Source organism: Falco rusticolus, chromosome 3 (genome assembly GCF_015220075.1).
Source record: "Falco rusticolus isolate bFalRus1 chromosome 3, bFalRus1.pri, whole genome shotgun sequence".
Classification (NCBI taxonomy): Eukaryota; Metazoa; Chordata; class Aves; order Falconiformes; family Falconidae; genus Falco; species Falco rusticolus.
In genome coordinates, this window is record NC_051189.1 from 76,755,600 (window position 1) to 76,781,536 (window position 25,937).

The following is a 25,937-nucleotide window of genomic DNA, read 5'->3' on the forward strand; positions in this document are numbered from 1 at the left end:
TTTTTTAATTTTCTTAGTGGAGCAGTGTACTTTATTTGGTAAGAATGCAAAAGGGTGTTTTTTGGTTTTTTGGGTTTTTTTTACATCAATTTGAATTCATAATATGCTTCTAAATTACCAAACCACTGTGAATTTAGAACCTGCTGTGAGGTCAATTTCACAGATGATGAAAATTGAACAGAAAGGTGCTTTTGTGAAAAGTAAGCATTTAAAGGTGAATCAGGCAAGAAAATAAAACAGTTGGAGAAAGCAGCTCAAAACACTGGCTCTTCAGACTAATACCTTCAGAGAAATAGTTTCAATCCTATTATCACACGGACGTATTTTACGCCCTCAATGCTACTATTTCTTCAAGATGAGGTAGCACAGTGGTACAAGGATGTTCAGTGAATGGTGATGCTATTTGATCTCTGTGAAGAAATGGCCAAACATCCCAACTCCACCCATCAGCCCAATTCTCCAGCCCACAGCAAATCCATCCAGTGTGCCCCCTCCAAGTCTCCCCATCACAGTATCCCCTGACGTCTTCTACATTGCACAGCTATTGTGGCAAAGAGCAGCGGAGGTTATGGCTGGTTCCACAGCTGACTGGATAGCAGGCTGAGGGGAGAAGAGCTACCGCAGCATCACTTTGGGCCTCCCTTCTATCCACATATTCAGAAAACTAATTTTATCAAACTTTTAAGGAACTGAATTATATTAAGAGTGTTTCCCTGTCAAATGAAAGAAGAATTGATAGACTGGCATCATGACTGCAACAGTTAAAGTCTCTCAGGAAATCAGACTAGCACCATACCTATAAGCCTTCTCTAACAGCAATTCACTCTTTCCTCTTCCACTGATCACTGCCAGCAGTAGCTGAGAAGTGTTAGAAAAATGTGTTGAAAAATGTGTTGCCCTCTCTAATCAAGTCAGCTTAATACACTTTTTATCTGATACATCTTACTATATTAGTAGAATGAAATTCCAAGGCAACAGAGTTCATTTACAGGATCTATATCACACCAAGTTGTTCCCCTGCATTCTATTTCTCCTTATTTCCATCATTTTTAGTCCAAGCATTCCAGATTTTGGTAGTAGAAAAACTTTACCAAAAATTCCAAAGCAGAGTAATCCGGTATTCTTTTAGTTTTGGCAGAACTGCACAATATCTCAATTGTTTCAGCCTGAAAGCAGAACTAAATGTAATTTGGCCATTCCTTTACTCTCAAACTAATTTTTAAGGCAAGGCTAAGGACCACTTCACACCCTTACCAGATGATGGTGAGCACTCCCGTGACAAAACTCTTTCCGTTTCTCCCCAGCAAAGAGATTAATTCTCAGCAAGCACAACACATGTGGAATACATTCTTTCCTCACTGCTGCCCAAACAGCTCTCCCAATTGCTCTCTTACAGTTCCATTACCCCACCCACAATAACTAATACACACAGCTTCAAGAGACAAGTCAATGAGACTTGGTGTTTTCACACGGTTGAGTACAATGTTTTAATTCATAGCTTCCAAGTTGTTCTTCCCCTCTGCAGAGACCTGTATCATACCACACTCAGAGAAATCTAGGTATGAAGAAAATAATAAGATGCTGGGGGTGTGTGGTGGTGGTGAGCAACAGTTCATATATACACGCGTGTGTGTAAGCATATACACAATAATAAATCTAAATTTCTAATTCCAATCAGCACAAGCATAAACGCTTCTACCAGGTAGCTGTAGCATCACATGAAAGCCCTGCAGCTCTCTCCCTTTTCTCCCTCAGCATCTGGATTCAAGAGTACACACATTGTGCGTGTGTTTCAGTATGGAGATCAGCCTTCCAGATTGGATTCTCCAGGGAACAAGGCTACTGTTATTCTTGGAGATTAATTTTCAGAATCAGGCCAGTATTAGCTAAACTACAGTTGCTACTAGCTGAAAGGAAATGTTAATTCACATCTATTTCACCTGCCTGCTTTAATAACTGTCTTTATCCTTCTGTTACAGACTAGATTTTTCACCAACAGCCCAGCTAACAGAAACATTATTTTCCTTAAGTTTTCATCCTTTCTCAGCTGGGGCTCCTGGAGCTTTTTTTAAGAACCAGGAGTACCCAATTTTATAAAATGTATGGGTTCCTTTTTTTTTTTTTAAAAAAAATTATATGTAAAACTCCCCAGGTTTACTACACTGACTTAGACATTGCTGTGATGTTTTTGATCTATAAAACTCAGTTTCACTTTAAGGCCTACTAAACAGTATTTCTTCTCTCTGCATTTAACTGAAGCTGAAAAGATAATGAAGTTACTAACTTCCATGATCTGCTTATTTGTAGAACTACTGGTCAAGTAAAAAGACCTCACTAACATGATGTGTTAAAATTCTACCTGTGGCTAACGTTTGTCTACTTACTTGTACCTTTATTAAGAACTGCAAATGGAGAATTTGTAATTAATAGAAAAGTTGAAGGTGTGTTTCAGATCATCAGTAGCTACGTGAAAGGAGCACAGAGACCACAGAAGATGTATGAAATGGTCACAGTAAATGTTGTGACTACTTTAGTAGTACCACTACATAATATCATCATGAATTTAAAGTAGGGAAACAAAATAGTTTTGGTGCCTGATTGAAGAAGCACAACCATGAACTTACTCAATTTTGATTCATATGAACTCACATCATTCTGATTCAATAGAATAATTATTAAAACTAAAAATGATCCTTATCTCAGTCATGCAAGATTTGTATGAATTCTTCAATGTTCTTATTTCCAGTGATGTTTTACCCACAACTGATGGACCTTGTAATAGATGAATTTCTGTTCAAACGGGGATTAAAAACCCAAAACAACAAAAAAACAAACCAACCACCATGGAAATTGCACCGTCCTTACAAACCACAAAATGTTGATGTGTTCTAAAAATATTTCATCAATACTTTTTTTTAAATGTAAACAGGTTTTCATATCACCTATACTTATTAGTTTGCACAAGTTAACATTTCTTCCAGCAAAACCTTTATTTTCCCCTATGCTGACATTAAAATACAACTAATAACAAAGGGTAATAAATTACTTCATTATGGGCTCTGAAAATATTTGCTGCCTCAGACTATAACGGAAGCTGAAGAATTATTTTCCTATGTGTATGTGAGGACATAGGTAAATATGAGCACTCTGTCCAAGATCTACAGTAACTACACTGGATGCAAATTTTCTTTAAATGCAGTCTCAAACAACTAGTTGTTGCCAGTTGGTAGACTTTTAACTTGCTGTGCATATTCAAATTCTTCAGAAAGGTATCAGCCCTGTCCACAAATCATCAGATTTTATGCCACTGTGTTACACTACACTGGTTTTAAGTAGAAACACTGAAAATTCATAAATGAGATAGAATGAAATTTGCTTTGTTTTGTTTCAGCAAGGCTGAGAGTAAAAGCAAGCTGATGTTCTAGCCATTTATCTTCTTTCTTCTGTCAGATTCTCGCCAGCCTTTCCAACCAACCAGCCAAATTATCATCAAAAATGCAACAAAAGTATTTAACTACCAGTATATGTCAAAGTAAAGAATAACTTGAGTGTGGTGTGACCTTCTGACTTCATATAGAAGCTTGGTGGACCAAAAATTTTATTAAGATTTCTAGACCTTAACGGTGGCAAAAAAAAAAATTCCAAGTACATTTTGAGTATCAGCCTAACAACACAGGCTGTAGTTAGGACAATTTAAAGAGAACACTAAAGAGCACAGCATTTGAGCTGAACACAATTATCTTTGAATCCACATGGGCTTATTTTCCTGTTAAATGAAACTACCAGAAGACATTAGCTAAACCAACAGATTTCTATTTGGTTTATACAATTAATCTCAAATTGTGCCACAGAGCTGATAGCTTCCTTTCCCTTCTCAAAAAAGAAACTGAACATTGCATGGAAGAGAAACTAGATTACAAATGTTTCTTTTGTAACTCTCAGAGTGAGAAAGCCCAATGTTTTAGTCTGTGTAGTTACTACCTGTCATTCCAGCGTAGCCTTACATTTCTATTTAGAATTTACAGTTGCTTCAAGAAATAATTCCAAAAGCAAGTTTCCAGTTGCAGGAGGGATACAAGCAACGTTTACAGTTCTGCTGACTTTGTATTCACAATACAGATTAAAAAAAAAAAGTTCTTAAAATTTAATAAGACTAGCAACACAAGCATCAGGATTTTAAGAAGTCTGACAGCAACAAATTTACTCTTGGAAATTAAAGGCTGTAGAAAAGGGATAGTCTTAACTTGAAAAACTACATTGCTACTACTGGCATAAATAGGCCCTACAGTTTCAGTATTTCTTACATCCAGTTCTTACATCAATTTCTTATATCCAGTTGTTTGGGGTGTTGGTTTTTTTTCTTTCAACAAACATCTGATCAAAGCAAAGGGAACATCTGCTGCAGAAAGTGTCTGATGAAGTCAACTGCCAATCTAGAGCTGTCCAAAAGCTTAAGACGTTCTAGACAGACACCTATTATTCTGCTTCCAATTTCCCACCATCTCAGATGTTTGTTTGCACAAAACCCAAATCCATTACATACCTGCAAAACTCGTTCTTCCGGGATGACACAAATAGGTCCATTTGTTTTGGTTAACAGTATGAAGTTTTTGGCTTGCAACAAGACAGAAAAATTCTGTCTAAAAGTCTCACAAACAACAGAAATCCTACCTAAACAAGACCAGTATCTTCTCTCAGTATTTTTAGAACTAGGAATTCAAAAAGGTACCCTCAAGGCTATTGGATTAAAGTACCCAGTATCTTGTTGGGTGGTTTTTTATTTCCTCTTTTCAAATAAAATGTAATGGGTAAGTTGCAGAGTGAAGGTTAAAAACCCCCACCCTTCACAGAGCAGGGTAAAAATGATAAAAAATGTATAAATACAAAAGTTGTAACATTTTTATTACCCTGTTTCAAAACCAAAGCATTTTCAGTGTGACAAATAATGCTTTAAAACATGATGAACTGAAGCAAAAGGTTATCCTTATTTTACAAGGATGAGCAAAATACAACCTACAACGTGCCCAATCTATTAGAAAAGCCAGGATTTATACTGAAATATCCAGTAATTCAATTTAGAAAGCAGTATTCAAGTGTTTCTGTTGCTCTGAATGACAACAAGAGCTCTGAAGTCTAATACTCCCAGATACAAGCTGAGAAACTGTATTGTATCTGAAGCTGCAGTTGTTAAGTCACAATATAAAAAAGGGGTATTTATTGCTCAAATAAAAAGAGCTTTTAAGCTTGTTAAAAGAAATGGGGCAAATAAGCATTATTCTCATATAAAACTGGTACGGCACAAAGGAACAAAATGCGCTGACCATCTGACTTTGCTGTCTTTGACATAAGGTCTGCTGTTCTCCACTAATTCAGCAAATGACTTCTACAAAACCTAACCTTTACAACTGTATCTCCTGTCACTGACAAAAATACTCATAGAAACAAAAGAACAACCACATTTTAAAAGATGGGTTAGCAACCTGTAAGCATGCTTAGCAAGACTACTTTATTGCAGATAAGAGAAGCAACCTGCGTCTCATTTTAAACACCCCTCCCACATTCTCTAACTTCTACCTTAATAAACCTTAAGGAAAGAGGAGTACTGCAGTGATTGCTTAATTCTCTCCAGTCCTCTTCAGGTAGATAATGCAAACTACTGAGCTTACTGAAGTTCAGTTCATTTGGCGTTTTTTTGGGGGTGGGGGCTGGTTTTGTTTGGGTTTTATTTTTTAAAAACACAAACCCGCCAGTAACTATTCACTAAAGGACTTGCACCGTGCAACTCAACCTTCAGATGAAAAGTGTATTTACACTACACAATGCATCTCAAATGGTCATTCAAAGCCAACCTATGAGCAAGAGCTTTGAACCTATGTAAAGAAATCTCTACGCTTGACAGCCCGTTTCTGAATTATATTCCATTTCGTACAGGGTAGGATGGGGAGAACTACAATGAAGAAAAATCGTTCATTAGAGATCCTTAGCCTACATTTCCCTCCCAACACTTAAAACCTAAATACATTTTTCTCAAAAACAGTGAAAGTTACTTGAAACTGGCCCACAAAAGAAAAAAAAAAATCTGGCAAAGGCTCTCCCCTCCCTTTTGAAAAGACGTACAGTCATTATTCTTTCAGCTCAAGAATATCTGGATCAATTCAAACACCTCTTTGACTAGAAGTCATATAGTCCCTGAAATGGAAGCACCATCAACCCAGCTTGAATTTCTGAAGCTGTAATCCTGAACAGAAATGAATGTGGTGGTTCATAATGTCGAGGCTGCACAACAGGGTCTGTTTGGCATCACTGCTTACAGGGAGTCTTTTGCTGCAAAGCACCTATCAGACGATCTTAAATACTTAACAGTCTTCATGAGTACAGATGAAGCTTATTGCATACTTCCTGATATTTCCCAGCTACTGGTTCTGTAATCATTACACTGTTAGTAGCAGGCAGCACAGTTCTAAGTCAAGATTAACTTGAGTTAATGTGGGGCTGCCCCATTTAGGGAGTTGTAGATAACCTACAATGCTGCAAACTCCACCCAGAACAAAAAGCAGCATAGGATTCACGCTACAAATCAACCTTCCTCAACTTCAACCAAAGCTCAGTAAAACATTTCAGCTGCTCAGCTGTAAGGTTATGAAGAAATTAATCCCAATTATTTTAAATGGACTTGAAGAAAAGTATGAGGCATGACTAAATGTATTACCTTAAGTTCATCTGGCACTGAAAGAAGCTGGCATACAAAGGTGCTAGGTAAGTATAAGGCATCTAAAGAAAAGAGAAAACCAGCAAGGAAAGCACTACACCCTGTGATAACACAAAGGGCATAGTGGAGGGAAACAGCAGACAATAGTATCAATGCAGTCTTGCATTAAGAAACAAAACCTAAACACAAGAGGCCTGTTATACCACTGTCATCCTTAAATTCTCTGCTTGACATTTTTGCCTGCATTTGAAAACATGTAAGCTGTAACTTGGAGGGGGAGGGGGGGCCCGAAGCCTTTGACTCCAGAGCCATAGACCAGGATAACTAACTGCTCGCTGTTTACCCATAAAATCCCATGACAAAACAAAACCCTTTAGGAGGACAAGTCAAGCTATATTGAGCTATAAAGCTCAATAACAAAATAAAAGTACACTGAACATACAATACTCTCGCAACATGCTAAGAAACCACAAGCAATTATAACCAGATGTCTGAGTGTAAGGATATGAATACTGTTCATAAAACTGTAGAAAATAAGGAATACAACACAGCAACATCAATAAAAGTGTCTTAATTAAATGAAAGCTGCTAAAACACAGCACACCTCCCAGAGTAACATTTCCTTCATAAAAATTTGGATTTAGTGACAAGATGTTCCCCAATCTACAGCGGTAAGTTGACAGAAACACTACGTAAGAAACTAGGCCATCTAAGTGTAGCAATGCTGTTTTTCCCTAGCATCAAAATGAAGGTGAGGAGGCCATCTTGCTTTTCTGGAAGAAGGTCATGTTCCCCTGCCCACACTCGTTAATAAGTCCTTAAGATTTCAAACTATCAAAGCTTTTATTTGAGATTCAGTAAGAGTCTGTTTACTCTGTAGTCAATGAAACTGCAGAACAGGCAAAAGCAAAGCAATATAAAAAAAAAAAACAGTAAATGAAGTATTTCTCTTGTTCATGTCATCCTTATACTTTTAAGGCCATGTTAGTTCTAGAACGTCTACAGGACAGTCTTTATCAAAAGGAGATAAGCGCAGCTGAATATAAATTTATGTATACCTGATTCTCTGTTCCTGCATAACAAAAAGCTCTTTTTATAAGCCGTCAGCGAGATCAACATTTCTGTTCCAAAACTAGGGGATGGGCAGGATGGTAGGAGGTGGACACAATGAGGAAGCAGGGAGGGAAAAGTCAGCCAAAGTAGCAGAAAACAGGAAATTATATTAGTCCTCAAAGTTCTGAGAAAAAAGGATTCCTACAATAATCTTTCTGCAAAAATTTGCATTTTCTCTACAGATAGAATAATATCTGCCTATAAAACCTATACAAGTTTCCAGATACAGCTACAGTACACTGAACCTTAACTATTTATACTACTTTAAAACTTACAAAGATTAAGGGAAAAAATTCTTTGGGATGACCCTAAATTTGAGGGGGGGCTTTAAAGGGGCATATGAGCAATTATAAGATACATTCGCTCTGTTACCTACGTAAAATGTAAAATAGATGTATATTTATTAATAAAGTTCTTTATTGTGCTTGTGAAGGACAAGTTCTACATCCATCACTTCTCATTTCTGATGTTCATGTAAACCCAATAGCTAGAGTGTAAGTTAAAAAGCAAAGTCTGTAAGTCTTGTTTGCACAGCTCTTTCCTTTTGGTAATGGCAGCTTCAATGCAAGTGACACCCAAACTTCTGCATTTGGAATTTCAAATGATTTAACCAAAAGGACTTGTGAGTTTTAGGAACAATCTTGTGAAATTTTTAATCTTCACGAAAAAGGAATGACACTGGATAAATACTTATGCATCTCAGGCATAAACTCAGTAACATTTGTGAGAATATAGATGAAAATAGCAGAGGTTTGGTATGAGTAGTTACAGAATTCCTCTTCAGTTTTCAAAAACAACAGACAATACAAGATTTTGATTCTTAAATTTATTTTTAGCAGGATGTGTGTACTAATGGATGGTGACATCATTAGAAGATAGGTCCATGTCCACCACCTGCAACAGAAGCTAGACAGATGTTAAAGAAAACAATTTAAGAGTTAAAGATGACACTACTTACCCAGAGCAGACTTATGAAAGCCACCTAATAAACAATACGTTAGCTTTTGGTGCAGACATGATAGCTCATATTTTTCTGTTGACAAAATTGTCAAGATTTAATGCGTACATTACCTTGATTTTGATGGGAATCATGCACTTCTGTTTAGAAATAACTATTAGAGAAACTCTTACTCTTAAAAACCTACTCATGGAAAGATTGGTTATTCAAAGTTACTTACCTGTAAATTTTCCTCAGAAGATAAATGATCTGCACATTTTGGTCTAAAGCTCCCATCTAAAGTTTAAAGTTAGCAAGAATTATCTGAGAATTCAAATACTAATACTATTAAACCAGGTCAACAGCAGGTAACTTTTCCAGATTCCACTAAGACTACAACTTGCTTCTTACTATATCTGGGTGTTTGACAGATCATTAATGTAGGATCTCAGCAATATACTCAGATTGATGATGCTAATTCGAGAAGAAATGAAGACTCTGTATGTTACAACACAGAGACCATGTTATACTCAAAAATGTGGATAGCCAGAAGTCTAACAAAGGCAACAAGCTTGTCTCAAACAAATTTCACCAGAAATTAAGCTTGAGCAGCAAAACCTAGGGACAGACAGTTTAGGAAATACAATCTCAAAGAACTGGGTGACAAGCTCTTTCCCAGTGCTGTTTCAAATGAGAAGTCAAGAAGCAAGGCTCAACTTGAGGTATGCTATTCCCTAAGACTGTCCCAACGGAGGATTAGCAGAGTCCTTGCTTCAGAAAAAAAATGCATCCGGCTACAGGTATTTGATATTTACATTAGAAGACAGCTGTTTGTTAAAAACAGCCAACCAACCTACCTACCTAAGTCAGCTGACCCTACAAGTATCATGAAAATGTCCTCAACTTACATGTCAAAATTTCAGAATGTTTATCAGCCTAGACCTCCCAAACCAAAAGGCACTACTGGTAGTAAGCATAAAGTCACTTCACTCATCTTAATACAACTTCAGAAACTTGGATTTAAGGTTCTTGTTCTTTACAACCTCTTGACTCATAGAACTTTTAGTACCCTGGGTTGACACCATCTTGGCTTGTAATTTCCTTTACTAGTAACCTGCATTTATACCCATACTGATCAGCCTAAAAACATTCCTAAAACCAGCATACCTCAACATCCTAGGACTTCATCTGTTTAAAACACTGCTACAGACACTGTAGACCACCTCCTGCTTTCTAAAGACCAGCCTCTGAAACTAGTCTGAAACTGGAAGCGTGCTGTATTAGAATGATATTCTTTAACAGTTTAAATAATTCAGCCAAGAAATCCAGTTTTAAGAATCATGACAGCCTGGGAATAAGCAATGCTTTCTCTTGCAGTCATGAACTCTTAAACCTAGTAATATTAGGAAATCAAAATGATTTGTATTTGTTGAAAGCAATCAACAAAGGTAGAACCTGTTCACAGATGCACTTCATTTGTAGTTTCTGAAAATTTTAGCTCTCTTGTTTGTACATAAGTATAAATCTGTCTTAAGGACTAAGTCACTGGCTTCCGAGCAACCCACTATCCCAGTGGTCTACTACACTTAAACAGGGTCTAATTGCTGGTAATGCTCAACATAAAGAAGTGTCTCAATCAGTCCTACAGTGGTAGGGAATTGTCCTTCAAACACATTACACACACACACAGAGGGAAGGTAGGACAGGTGACAAAAAGCTTAAGGCTTCCTGTTCTTTAATCTTCCAGGTTCCATTGTGCAGTTGGATCAGTTGCTACTGCACTCAGCACTACCATGCATACCATCTATCTTAATGAAGATGGCTGATATTCTTTCCACAGGATAAACACAGTGAAGCTGATAGGAAGAACCTTCATCAAATATTTTTCTGTGAGGCATAGGGCAAAAGAAGGAAGTCAGGAAATATTGCACAACTGATTTGAGTGATCACCTCAGATACATTGTGAACAGCATTTTCCAGAACAAAGACCACAAAATCTGTAACTGAAGTTACAGAAGGGTAAAGAAACAACTGAATGAAGACAATATTCTTGATAGGCCTACATGGTGAAAACCTGAAAAGCAATTAATTTATGCACCCTGTATGCATATGCTGCAGTTACAGGGCATTGCAACTGCTCAGCTATCAGTCCTTGCAAAAGGATGCAGCTTCAGTTCTATTACTGTAATACCCAAGTTATTGCTGGCACCTCTGTCTCAAAGCTGAGACAAGGGATTTGGGAAGCAATGTACATGAAATTATGGACCTATTTAGAATATATGGGATGTTCAACAGGAGACTTGACAGTATTACATGGCAGGAAGGGAAAACAGATTACTGGTAATAGCAAAGAACAGAATAACTTAGGGGATCATTTGCTCACAATGAGCTGTTTGCTCCACATCCTTCTTTTATTAATCATTTGTCCTGTCCTAATGGTGCCTGTACTGCTAACCAGCTGCGTTAAGAGGCTGTAGAAGCTAAAACTACATTGTACTGGGTTTAATGAATGCTTGATTCAGGTTAAAAACTTGTACTGAAACCAGTAATGAAATTCTTATCCTTTAAATGGCTTCACAAACCTATGAATTCCAGAAAGATCATCCTATTCACTAACAGGATTATTACTAAACCATGTAATAGGTAGCTAAGACTTACAACAATGAATGAACGAGAAAAAAAAAAAAATCACCCCATGAAGAATTAAGTTTGTACCATTCAAGGTAAGACTTGCTACCTGCACTACTAAAACTAAGTCTGTACATATAATGAAGACTGAATAGGCTAAAAACCAGAAAGACACACACTGAAGTGATTACAGTTCCGACATTACCTAATGTTGAGCTGGTTTAATAGATTTAGAGCACTAGAACCAAAAGAAATTTTGTTAATAGCGTGCTGGAAGCAAAGACTTAACAGTGGCAATTAAATATTTACCTTTGGAGAGAAAAGTTGTTTAGGCAAACTAAAAACATATGCAAGAACAAGCTTTAGTGAAGAATGGACTAAAACAAAAAATTACGCACTTCCAGCTTATGTTCTTTCTCTGCAAGGAATTCTTTTTGACAACGGAGAAAGTCTGACAACATTCGAGTTAGCTGTTTTCTATCATCTATTTCAGCTGCCAACCTGCCATTGTAATCCGCCAGCAACATACATGCATCATCTACCATTTTGGAAAGTTGCTCTCCAGATTCCTTATCTAAAAAAGCAAGCAGAGAAAAACAAGTAAAGCATGATTTCATTATATATTGTTAATTTCTCAGAACAGCATTTCAGTTACTGGGTCCCCAACCCTCACCTGTTATTCTGTCTAACAGGGACACATCTTGGACCTCTATAGGCAAAGAAGCTATTCTCTGATGAACTGCTGCATCCCCAGAGGCAGCGTTTTCTAGTTCTTGTAATGCTCTAATGAGATCTGTGGTCTGAAAAAAGCATGCAAGATTGAGAACTAGTTTAATTCTAGTACAAAACAGTATTTCACAATAAGCTTATGGAAACAATTTGATGGTAACTTTAACATAATTTATGCTATCAGCATTATAGCAACATTCTACCCCTCTCAGACTGAAAGCAAAAGAAAACCAAGCCATTAATTCTCAGAACAACATTGCAGCGTTCCCAGTTTTAAAGGTCACCTTCCTAAAATAGATTTTTCATTTAATTTCTTGATATAGGACTACTTATAAATCTTTTATTTTTGACAGTAGTGAATATTTTACAGTACCTTTCATTTTACTATACATTTTTGAAATTATTTTACTTGTAGTTTTGCTTCACTATTGCATCAGACTAGATCACTGCACTTCTTTTGGAAGTAGGGCTGACGTTCATAGAAGCCCAGATGTCTGTTACAGAGAAACATACTAAATTATGATTATTTGAGGACAGTCATCCCTTGCCATAATAAAAAGCCTTTTGAGATGGGGCAATACCATAACAAAACCCCCACAAGAATTATAAAAGCCATAACAACGCAAAGTAGTAAGAACTTTTCCCAACCACCAGGATTGCAATACTGAGAAATATTTTACTGATAAATTGATAACAATCTTATTCTAATACATGTGTTATTTGTTACCACCCTGGAAACAAATGAGAACCTAAAACATAGAAACTAATGCTGAAAGTCTGATGTGGACAAAGCTGGATATATAGTTCATACAGTGTCAAACAAAGTTACAACATGTTCCATTTGTAACCTAAAGTGCTGCGAGAAAGGTTTCGGGTTTCATCCTTGCTCAGAAACAGTACCTCATTAAAAAGAAAAACAGGGAACATTCAAAACCAAGAGTAACTGAAAATTTCTATATCAAAACATATGCAAATACAGAATTTTATAAACTGCTTCTACCTGTGGAGGGTCAGTGGGAGAACTTCGAGGTGAACAGTTATTTTCATCAACTTTTATCTGTTCATATGTGCGCTTCCTCACCTTCCTCTCTCCATCTAAATGAAAACAGAGGAGTCAGGGAAATAGTATTTCAAACAAGAGACTGAATCTTCATACACACACAAAATACTTACACAACGCTTGCCTAAGTTGTTCTAATACATCATTTTCATAAACAGACCTTTCTTCCCAGATAGAGAGCACTCGGCCAAGGTGTTTCTTACAACTCTCATCAGACTCACTGTTACAAGGAAAAAAGCAAAAAATCAGCAGTAGGTAGAAGTACAGCACAGCCATATGGTTATCTTTTGTGGAAGAACCTCGGCATACCTTAGCGATATCAAAGTATCCAGAAGTCCAATAATCTCATAAAATAACAAAATCATCATGTTTTAAGAAAAGAAAGCAAAGGCCAGTTCAAGATGAGTTAGCAAGCACATAAAAAGAAAAAAAGGCCAACAACCAATTCTTTTTTTCTGTTTGCTTGCTCAACCTGTAAATCTGTAGGTCTGTAACCCTGTTATGCAAACACTGCAAATAGGTTTGTGTTGCTTCAACACCTGCATCCCATGTAAAAATAAGGATCTAATGGCTGCTGGGGAAAAGCAGATCATGCAACACCAGTAATGAAACATATTAACCTGTTATAGCATATAAACACAGACTAAAAGCAAATCTTAATTTAAGGTATAGCTAAGTTTTCTAAGGCAACAGGGACTGCATGCAGATGAGTTTACTATTTAACTTCGTCAAACAGCATTAAGAATACCCAAGATCAAAGGAACACTGAATTAAATTAAATTAACAAGACCTGAAGTACAGAAATAGCATACAAGGACTGTCTGGGTCAGAAGAGATGAACTAAGGACTTCTCTAAACACCCCTTGAATACAGTATGATGAAGGACACTGCACATAAGTTTACTGTACCTTGAAACATGCTTAAAAGCCTCCACTATTACTGGAGCAAAGTCTTTTGTAAATTCTGGTCCTTTCCTTTTGCTGTTCTGTATGACATCATTGGCCAAGTACAGGAATGTCAGCTTCCTATTTGGTTTTGCTAATAAAAAGAGTGATACACAAGAATAATTAGAAAATTTAGTTCCTCCATCTAACACTTATTTATGCACATTTACACTAAACACAAAACCTCAAATAAAATATGTTTTTCCTATTCTCATTACTGCTTACAACTTTTCACTCAAATTTTCTATTTAAAAACATGAACAGACTCCAGTCACCTACTGGCTTTCTCTCCTTTCTGCTGTAACTTTGCTTAGATTCTTCCTCCTTCATAATATGACACTAGTTTCCTCTAGCACACTCTCAAAAAATAAAACAGAGAAAACCATGATATTCCAAAATATTCCTCAGCCCCAGCTATTTTCAGGTGTCTTCCTGAGCCTTATGTGATCTACGGGTTTGGTAGCCTTCAACGATTTCTTCCAAGTGCTTCAGCTTCCCTTTGAGCCTGCACAAATTTCTTACACCCATGAAGTTCTCCGAGACAAGGAGCTTCACAGATCCACAATCACTCACGTGAAGAACCTCCTCCTTTTGGTTTGAATTTCACTCAGTCATATAACCACCCTTCATTCTCATATGTGAGCAAAATGAGCAGTCAATCCCCAGTCAATCTTCCTATATCATGGTGACAGTCCCCTGCTTTATCTCCTAAAAATTAAATCATTCATGTGCCTGCAGCCGTAATATCAAGAAAACATTTCAAAAAAACACTTTCAGGCTGCTGTGATATCTCTCTTCTCCAAGCATCTTACACATTCTGCACCATTCCCACTAACATACAATAGATTACAAGCTTTCAATTTACAAGATGTTTTTAAAAATCTATTTCATGTTTTCTAAGTGTTCCTACTCAGGTATTTTCATTTAACATCACATTTCATCTAATCTTCATTAGTCTACAGGTTTTTTAGAGCTGCAACTCTTGTAACACTTCTAACCCTGTGTTAACACCAGGAAAAACTTTCAATATCAGTTACAACCACACAACCTCAGTATGTATGCTCTGACTTTAAAAAGAGGTTTCTCTTGAAAGACAGGATTTAAATGTTTTCTGCCCTCTCAAGGACAGCAACACTGTGGTAAAGCCAACCTAAGATTTCTTAAAACTTGTGCTTAGTTGCCAATATGATTTAGCTTTGTTAATATCTACTCCAAGCTCTCAAACATGCAGAACCACCACCCTCACATACATACAGAATATTAAATGTTGATATACTTCCATTCAAAGCAAATGTTTTTGAGAATAAAATGTGCGCTACAGAAAAGACTCCTCTGAAGGATTTTCCCCTTCAAGTATTGAATTTTTCCCATCCTCTCGGACAGATATATCCAACAAGTTGAGAGTTCTGGATTAAGCAGGGGGAAAAAAAAGAAACAAGACACTGCATTAAAAGTAAAAATGCACCTATCTCTTAGAGTCAAAGCAAACTAAAAAGTGGCAAAAAAGAATTAGTTTGCAAGTGCTGGACACAAGATGGATCTATTAAAAGTCTGCTCCAAACAGTGAAGTCATTACATGCAAACACCCAGGAAATTCATCTATTTGGGTCAAAATCTGGCTAGACTAAAACGTAGATTTTATAAACTTATCCTACTTTATTTCTATATTAAAAACTGACTGACAATATAGCAACACATCCACTCATGTTTCAAGTAAATCATAGTTCTGACACATAGAAAGCTTTGATTTAAAGAGACAATCTCAGAAAACACACCTTGTCTCATATGTGCATGAAAATTACTTAGTATTTACCAAAGATGACTCTGTTCCCCTCTCCCATTTCCTAAATGAGCCCAGAATTAGGATTCAAAAATCTAATGAGCAGGCTGTTCCCCATACTACACCCCCTGAACTGCATGCAGGATAGATCCTTGTCCATCCACCTCACAGAAAAAGCGCCATGTTTTAATCCTCAGCGTTGTAACTCATTTATGACATACCTCAACTTCTGTACTTCCAACAAGTAACCAAATCAGCAGAACAAGTAACCAAATCAGCAGAGCTGGTAAAGACAGGAGATGTATGCAGCGTCATGAAGTCACATGATATTGACTCTCACAAAGGCTAGACTTTATATATTCACTACAGTTAACAGATCAATATACCATGTTTGGAAAAAGCATGCTAAAACCCAGAAAATCACTTTCAAGCTTATTTCCTCTAGTATTACCTTTTCAGCTTCCTACTACAGTTCAACAGAAACAATGCTGCATATAACGAAAAAAAAATCCTCAAAATACTATTAAGCTATCTGTTGGCTTTAGTTAAAAATTCAACTCATATTCTGCCCTTATGTTCACAAAGAATACTGTGAAGTAGCATTTCACTCCTCTTGCTGCAATCAGGCTCTATAAAATCCCAAAGCTAAAAATTATGCCTAGCCTGAAGAAGTGTTCCCTTTCACTTCACAAATCTTCAGGAGTTACATGCTGGCCTACTACTGCCTGCCTTACACATCAGACTAAAGTGCAACGTAACCTTTAGCAACCGAGGTTGACAACTCAGCTACAAAAACCCTCAGTGTTTTATTGCTACTACGGCTGTAAATTAACTATTGAAGCCTAAAATACAAAATTAAATTTTAGAACAGATAGATCTATTCTGAAAAAACTTACTTGTTTACAGTATCTCTTTTCAGTATCGGTGACATTAAATTTCAGCCCTGGACTTTGATATATCTTAGAGCACCAAAATGGATCAAAGAACAGTTTAACTATTTAAAACATCTCCTCAACATATGCCAAGGCTATTAGTAAAAGCACTCAAAGTCAGAAAAAAAATGAAAGAAAAAAAATGTAAGATCTTAAGTTAAAGCAGGATCTGAAAGGCACATGCTGCCAGAGTATATAGTGTTAGAAGCAGCTAACCCACAGCATCTCTGGCACACTAACAATACAGTCTACAAACAAAAAACTGCTAAGAAAGCATCCATGTTGGACCGAGTCATCTTTTCAGAAGCTCTGTGCAGCATTCACATAACTCTTCTGCTTGTTACAGTTAGATTTACCATTTACCCACCACAGCAGTCACCAAAGCAGCTCCCTGAAGTGCTGGATTCTGAAATATTTTAACAGGTCAACAATGCTGCTTGGTATAAGGTAAGCAGGTTACTCTTAAAGCATCCACAATGTGGGGTTTTTTTCTGACGAGACTAACTGGGATTGGCATCTTGCAACAGAAACTAAGTCTGTCCCAAAAATGTATCTGACATATTTAAATACCAGTGAATACACTGCAGATATTCATGGAATTTCACCCTCTCTCAGGCATACAGGAAGAAAGCAGAGAAACATATATTTCTTACATCCCACTCTAAGATTACAGACTATTGACCCATCTGAAAACATGTATCAGCCTTTAATCTTCTACAGGCCTGCTCTGCTACACTAGCTGACCTTGAATGAGAATATAATTTAACAGATTTCGAGAAAATGGTTATCAGTAGGTTAAAATCCTACAACAGTTATTAGCACTGAACAGTTCCTTTTTTACTGAAGCTCTCTAATATGGATTCAAATAAAGATTTGGCTCAATTGCGTTCAAATTACGTTAGTTTACCTACATGCAGCAGAATGTCGACACTTCTCCCACAATCCCTGGGACACTTCCTGTGTGATAGCATGCTTCGTGTCTTTGCAAGAGAAGTTACAGGACAACTTTGTAAACACCTGACAAGATTTCAAGCTCCTTATTACAAGACACAACTCATCTTTTTTAAGTCAAGCAGCACTGAAACTTGACTGCAAGATCACTGATCCTTCACACTGAGAGGCAACCTCAATTTTTATGCAAGCTGATTAAGTGCAGCATCTTTGCTAACATAACTGAAAGGGTATCTGTAAAAAGTTACTTGAGAGGCTACCACCAGAAAGGACAATTCAAAGATAATATAATCCATAAAAGGCATGTTGTACAACAAGCAATTAAGAATCTTAACATTTATTAACCTCCTATTATGAAAAAGTTAAGCTAAGCGTTCAACATTGCTGTCAACTGATTCTCCTGGGGAATTTTACCAAGGTTTGAGAACTGATGTTATTTCCTTTTCAAAGAGGAGAATAAGATTACCTATAGCATGTTTGAGGGTCCAAGTATCTTGACTTTGAGTTTGGAGGCTAGTAGACAAAGGGAACACAGCACACAGCCACTGCTGGGAAAGAGGCCATCAGTATTAAATTGCCATCGGGATGCAAGAAAGTTGGTCACAAACCAAGGAAACCATTCCAACACAATTACTCTGCAGAAGCTTCCCACTGCACTTAGCGTATCTTGAATTACGTTAACAGAAAAAAACAATTTCTTTCACTGCCTCACCTGGCTGGTACAATGCCAAAATAGATACGAGTTGACAACAACAACAGTTTCACAATAGAAAAGACACTAAAGTATTCAAAAACAGAATGGTGAAAGACACACAGGTACTGGTAAGATACCAGGACACGAGTAGTACAGCAATAAATGAATAAGGATTTGTACACACTGCATTCTTTCAAGACTAGTATTAGAGAGTCAACTAGTCAGGCTAGATTATGCAGCCCAAATGTGACTATTTTAAGTGAAAGATTCTTGTATTGCTAATATGTTGCTCCTGACTGCAGGTCAAATCATGTATGTAGCAAATACATTTCTCTAACTTGAGTCAACTTCAAAACTGAAGTTTTGCCTGCTGTTGGCTGATCTCCAAATGTTTTTGCACAAATGAGAAGATTCATGGGCATAAGCAGGAAGGTATCCACAATCACATCTGTCTTAAGTATCTTACTGGCCTCCTCAAGAACACCTACTAACCAGTAAGCCATAGTTTTGTTTCTTTTAAATAAAATAGAGCATTTATTCTCTCAAGTATTATCACACTGGCCAATGACACTATACCACGTAAGTAAAATAATCTTACAACTACCAGTAGAGAAAGGCTCCTTCTCTTGGCAAAAAAATTATACTACATCGTACAGAAAATAATTGCTTTAAATCAGGGACTAGTTTCCTGAAATTCACTTCACATCTGCAGGGCAATGTATTTCTACCACTTTTGGCTGCGGTTCTGCTCCAAAACAGCTGAGTGAGTATCAGAGTAATTCACATGTAGTACTGCTTTCAAATTTGGTTTCAACATTGCTAGGCCTTCTCAATTTGCCTACTAAGATATATTCCAATTTGCAGCAGCATTGAGCAACTGCCACCACAAGCACTAGCTTCAGAAAACTGTATTGCATCAACGCCAACAGCTATGAGGACTCAAACACTAGCATATGACCCAGCAGTAGAAGCTGTAGATAGACAGCCATAAATAAGCAAAAATATTCACTTCTTGTGTGGCTGAATGACTTCAACACACCAAAATAAACAAAAAAGTTCACACACAATAAACTGGAACAGCAGGTAAACTGGCAGAGTTGTGCTACAAATATGTCACTCTGTAGCAGCCCAGATGTACTTACACAATTGCAGCTGTCTAAAAGACAATATACAATGGTTCTGCTAACTTGTATAAACTTTGCAGTGATGACACTCATCAGTGCAACATGGGTGGGGTGACAGATGAGAGTCGAACCAAGAGGTCAAGTGATTAAGGGGGGTGGAGTGTGTGTTCAGCATCAGTTTCTAGGACTGACTATCTATGAGATGCCATGTCAGGCCCTGAGGAAACAGATACCTGAATTTGAAATTAGGTTTCAAGATACAACACAACAACTACTAAAACATCACTGGGATGTAAATACCTAACAAGTGCCCGAGCAGACCTGGAAAAGCTAGCAGAAAATGAGCTGACAGGAAAAGAAGGTATTACAGACAACTAACTGGAGCTTAAATTAAGAAGTCCCATATTACCAAACTCAAATATTTAGCAATTTCACTTTATTTTAAGTCAGTACAGCAAGAATCACATGGAGCCTACTGAACAAGCACTTACTATTCATTCTAGATGGCTGGCTGATGCTTTGAATTACAGAACTGAAGTTTTTCATTTCTAAACAGCACACACAAACAACAAACCCCTAGAGCTGCAAAGAATCCTGCAACTAGGGAGCAAGAGATGTATGCGAGAGAACATAACCAATTTGCAAACAAAATTAAGTCAACAGCCTCCATCTCAGAAGACCCTCTTCAAGTAGGTTCCTTGGTTCCTTCAAAGGTTTCTCTTACACAGGCTTACACAACAAAACTGCATGTATAATGCCACTACTTAATTTAAAAAAACACTCACCTGTAAGGCAATCCCTTTATGGACAGACAAAATTAAATAGTTTTAATGGGCCCACCAGCTGCATTTTGGGAATGACTGATATATTCCCATTAATGAATTAGTTGTACTAAACTACTTAAATACTGAGTAAGCTTATGACTGCTAAGTAATTAAATATTTAGCTTTGAGTGTTACATTTCATACATCCAAAATCTAGCCGAAGCAGTATCATTTCCCTCTGCGCACACTTTTCAAGGCTTTACAAAATTCTCCCTAATTCGAAAGGTCTCTGTAAAATACTTACGTGATGTGGCAACATTATCGCAAAAGTTAATGCACACAAGTTACTTTGAAGCAATTATGAAACTGCCACAAGTACCACAGTAAAAAAGCCACACTTTTCTAGAATAAAAATCCAACCTGTGCTAAGTTTTTCACGTAAGACATTTACCACAAATGAAGTACTGAAAGAGTATCCCCCCAATTATTTATTCCATAAATCAACTATGAAATTAAAAAAATGCAGACTCATGATCAGCATCAGCCAATGCTAACACAGGCTGTGGCCTAAAGGGGTGATGATACTATTGTCAGTCTCCTTTGTACCAGCACCAGCTTTCCATCAGGGAACTCATATATTTCAAAACTAACTATTGGTTTTGCTGATTTTCAGCAGCAGCACAGCACAAGATACTGCCAGCAAAAAAACATCAAAAATATTTAAAGACATATTTAACCAACAACAGAGTGGAAAAGAAACTGTTCTGTTGTCATTGTAGACCTCTGCTTATCTGTCAAAACACAAGTCTTTTGTTATTTCATTGCAGTTGTCACTTAAGTTAAAGGTATTCTATTAATCTTTTCTCATCGTTTTACTTATCAATGAACAAAAGATCAGTGAACTACAGAATCTGTTCTCCAATAATCATAACAATAGATAGTAAAAAAAAAACCACTACAGACACTGAAATGTGAAGTACCTTGAGTGACACCTAAGTGGTTTGGCACAACTGCAGCATCAGGAATACTTAACACCCCAGGCAGAGACACCTCAGCACCGATCACCCCACCCCAGCAGCATAATTCATCCATACACTTGCTATTAGCACATATTTGAGGTCAGTCATTAAACAGCCTGTCTCCACACTGAGTCTTTTGAAGCATGTAATATACAACTCCTTATCGGAATTTCATCAAACTACTGGTTGTATAAGACAACATCCTTTCCTTTGAGTATTTGTGACAGTTACTAAGTCACAAATGTTACTAAGTGTCTGGACAATTATCAGTATCAGTACTTTCACAATACAGTAAATTCTAGAATACATCATACAAGCTTTCTTCCAATTTTTTATTATTTCTAAGAATGACCCGATTAATTCTACATGCCAGTACTCTAAGAACTATGTATAAAAGTTATGGTAGTACTAGGAAAAAAAATACACATGAATATTCCTTCAGGAATCAGTTCCATCAACTGACTTGATGTAATTTTAGCTAAACACGAGTTCAGCAAGACAAATCCAATGTTACGTAACTGCTCCAAGTATGACAAAGACATGCAAGTTTTGCCTGTGCTCCAAGTTTATATTAAGTACAAGAATTCATCAAGGGAATTAATGAAAGTTCAACCACAGAAAACCTGTAGATGAAGGTGCATAAAACTGATGATTTGTAGAGATGCCCTAATACGGGACCTGAACACTACCCCAGTAAACCAAGTAAACAGAAAGGGACTAAAATCTTATGTTGCCTAAATTATATGCACATTTGAAAAGCTGCCTTTTCACCTCTACTCCAACAGGATATAAGACAATGACTATTTTAAAAATAAAAACAATCTGAACCAAACATTAATGAACAAAAGAGCTGTGATCCTAGTACTTGTTTTCATGAATAACTAAAGACTGATCTGACACAAGACACAAGGGATCTTTTACCAAAACAAAGCATCCAGAAAAAAAATATAGTATCACACTGTACTGTGTTCAACTCTGTTATACAATGTTCTATGGGCCTGAGAGAAACTAGGCTGGAAGGAAGGTCTGGAAACCGGGTTGACAATAGAAAAAGGGTACAATGAACAGAAGCTAAACTGAGAAAGGCTAGGTTCACTTCTCAGTCCCAGGACACTACTGGCTAGCAACAGAGGCAGACCATGCCAATAATTTTTGTGCCCATATTCGCCAAATAGAGATCATTTTCCTCTCGGGTAGGAGGAAAATCATATTTCTATGGTTTGGATGGCAGGCAAGTCAGGAGCCTTAAACTTACACTATTTATGGACTCATTGCCAGCATTCTGCTTTGTGATGTTTTATGCAAGTCACTTCACCGCAGCATACCGGTTTTTCTTCTCATCTGCTCCATGCTGTCTGCTTAAGACCACTATACCTTTGGGGATCAGAGACCATCTTATAATTCTGTGCTGCAATTAGCAAAAAGTTAGTACTAAGGCAAATGTAAGCTGATCTATGAAGCTCAAGTACTACTATCAGAGGTGGAAAATTAAAATACATCCTGTGTATATTAACTATGCCTGCTTCAATGAAGTGGTTGAGGAACAAAGGAAAGAAGCAGCACTTAACACAAGGCCTAAAAGCCCAGAAGAAAAGGTGCAGGACCTTGAAAGCAACTAAGCTACTCCTACCACAGACAGACTACCACATGCTTTCCACAGACCCTTGAAGGTTTGCTTCCAAAAAGAAGTCACCAGAAATATCTTCTTTGAAGCAGTAAAAGCTGGACGAATTTAACAAACTGAAGATAAACCCAATTATAGCAGGTATACTCATCTGAAGCTCAAAACAGGCTTAAAAGTGGAAGCCAGACACAGAAAGCATATCCATGAGTTCTTAAGATCATTATCCTGAACTCTCAATGCCATCTTCAAACACGTAGCCTGTGTTTCGAACACAGGAAAATTACGCTAATACTAAAACTCTGGCTCTGTGTCAATTAGTTTAAAGATACTTTTCTGATACCATTCAGAATACCAAACATTTAAGTTGGTTGCTTAGAAGGCGCAGATAACATGAAGTGTTTCAGATGCTGATGGAAGATCCACCCATTTGTTCTCGGAACAGGAAAGAAAGCTTGCAAACATATAGTGAAAATGTTTTGCTCATGAGATGAAATATGCAACCAAATAAGTCTTTCTTTAGGCAACATAAAAAAGAATTTAACTCATCTTTTAAGAGTTAAAAAATAAAACTGCACACAAAAGGCGTATTTTAAACAAAAACACAGTAGCCATGTGAAAACCTACAGAGTTTAATTTCCATACTATACTGTAAAGTTCAGCACTACTTCATACTCAAGATTTTTATTTTAATGATAGTTTGGTCCATTTGCTATGAAGTTATACCCCCTAGCCAAGATGTAGTTATGATCCAGCCACGCACTCTTTGTATTCCATTACACGTAATTTCTGCAAGTTGACTGTTCCTCTTTGTTGTGTGAAACTAAGGGAGTGTCTCCTCTTTTGTGAAATCAGAATTACTTAGGCTAGAAAAGACCTTTAAGATCAAGTCTAACTGTTAATCTGCCATAAATCATGTTTAACTGCCATAAATCATGTAATGGTTTAGTGCTATTCTTCCTCTCCACCTGAAAATCTAGCCTTCTACTTTTCCCACTAAAGATCTACATATTAATGGGGCTCCAAAGGAAGCCACTGGAAGACAGCAACATTTCCTAGAGCAAAGCAGAATTCTAGCAAGTGATTCTGCTTTTACTTAAATGAGTTCACTTAAGATCAAATTACTTTCCAGTCAGCTCAAACAAACTTTTATATGCCATTTCCTCCTTTCAGTCCCTGAACCACTCACTGCCTATAGATGCAAGTTCTTTCCTGTTAAAAGGTAAGCCAAGTAAGTCTGCACACTCAACATCAAATTACTCAATACATTTAAAGAAAAACACATTTTTATTATGCTGACATCGGCATTCGCCACCTGACAAAAACAGAAAGTGAAAATCACTTTGGACACACTACATTGCTCTTCCCCCAGAATATTCCCATCCTCAGCTGCCCTACAACAATAATTGCTGGTATGAGTGGGCAAAGCCACCGTGTCCTCAAACTCAAACAATATTACAGCTAACTAGCCATCATTGTAGATGACGACAGGCAATGCCTAAAAGGGGTCGTCTTGGAAAAGCCTTAACTACCAGTATTAAAACAAAAAGCACTGAACCCAGTGCTCTCTGCCTTCCTTCCATTTTCCCACCTTCCTCTCTCCTTCCACAAAAAAGGGAAGATAAAACACAACAAGCCTACTCAGAGATCTTACTGAGGGGGGATAGTGGGATGGGATGACGACAAGAGAGCAAAGAGAAAAAAAAAAAAAAAGAGGAGAAGCATCTCCCAAGCCACAGTCATCAAAAAACTGAGACCCGGGGTGTAACACTTGCCCCAATAGCTCTATTCTCCGCAGGCGCTAGGCCAGGGCAGGCCAGGCCGCCCGCCCTCTCTTCTTCTCTTCCTCCTTGCCCGGCCCGGCCGGCCGGGGAGCCCCACCATCCTCCCCTCAGCAGCCACGCACCCGACGGCGGCCCCCTCCCACCGCGGCCACGCCGGCCGCCGCCTCCCCCACGCCCGCCGCCCCCGAGCAAGGCCCCACCCGGCACCGAGTGCGGCGCAAGGCCCGGCGGCGGCCGTGCCTGCCTCACCTTTTCGCAGCTCCCGCTCCCACACGCTGACGATGAGCGCCGAGTGTTTGCGGTGGTGGATGAGCCACAGGCTCAGGGTCTGCACGCTCTGCTGCGAGTTGCTCAGCTCCGACAGCTTCCGCTCCAGCGCCGCCTCCGAGAACGCCGACATTGCTGGGCCGCGCTCGGCCCCGCCGCCAGCCCTGCTCGGCCGCGCTCAGTCCCCGCCTCTCCGCCCCAGCGGGGGAGGAGCCGGCTGAGCCCTGTCCCTTCCCGCCTCGCCGGCCGCCACTTCCGCGCGCCCCGGCAGCCCGGCGCTAACAAAATGGCGGCGGCCGAGCCTCCCGGAGAGTCGCCCGGCCCCGCCCCCCTTCTCCTCCCTTCCTCACTTCCGGCAGCGGCCCGCCGCGGGGGGGTACGGGAGCCGCTCGTGCCCCAGGAGCGCGCGCGCCGGCCTCGCGTCTCTCCCAGCAGCCTGCGCGCGGCCCCCGGGCGCCACCGTCAGGGCGGGCGGGACGGACCCGGCCCGGGTGGCGGGAGGCTTGGCAGCGCGCGCCAGCCGTGCCTTACCCGGTGACTGCGGAGAGTTCCTGGCGGGCTCCGGGAGGCTGAGGGATGTGGCGCGCCGGAGCAGCTGGGGCCGTAACTAGAAAAGGAGGGGTACGTCAGCGTTTTGCCCTGGGAAATAACGAAAAACCAGACACGAGTAAGGGCCCAGGGCAGCCCAGGCCTGCCCGCGGCCTACCCCTAGCCTGTGAAGGAGCTGCCTGTCACACAGGGTGTGTGGCATTTCACACTTGCAGGTGGACACTTGCTCCGCAAATATGGCTGAGCCTCATTTTTAAAAGCTGCCCCGTTTTAATTTTCACCCCCCTCTTTTTTTCTTTTTTTCCCCAATTTATGGCATTGACAGTATTGTG

The 25,937-nt window shown here is 38.7% G+C and overlaps 1 protein-coding gene across 3 annotated transcripts in view; it reads right to left on the reverse strand.

Annotated features, from left to right (window-relative positions):
* RPRD1A (regulation of nuclear pre-mRNA domain containing 1A) overlaps positions 1–25,375 on the reverse strand; it is a 45,906-nt gene extending 20,531 nt beyond the window's left edge. Inside the window, exons 1-7 of one of the 3 annotated variants that reach the window (XM_037382327.1) lie at positions 25,039–25,375; positions 14,085–14,214; positions 13,290–13,396; positions 13,117–13,211; positions 12,061–12,187; positions 11,786–11,961; positions 3,906–8,716 (exon numbers count right to left, since the gene is read on the reverse strand). In XM_037382327.1, the coding sequence (XP_037238224.1) occupies positions 8,672–8,716; positions 11,786–11,961; positions 12,061–12,187; positions 13,117–13,211; positions 13,290–13,396; positions 14,085–14,214; positions 25,039–25,189 (831 nt within the window). In that variant the 5' untranslated portion in view covers positions 25,190–25,375 and the 3' untranslated portion in view covers positions 3,906–8,671. Of the gene's footprint in view, positions 1–3,905; positions 8,729–11,785; positions 11,962–12,060; positions 12,188–13,116; positions 13,212–13,289; positions 13,397–14,084; positions 14,215–25,038 lie in introns of those variants that run through there. The other 2 variants (XM_037382326.1, XM_037382325.1) reach the window with 2 other exon arrangements.
* Positions 25,376–25,937: the final 562 nt, after the last annotated feature.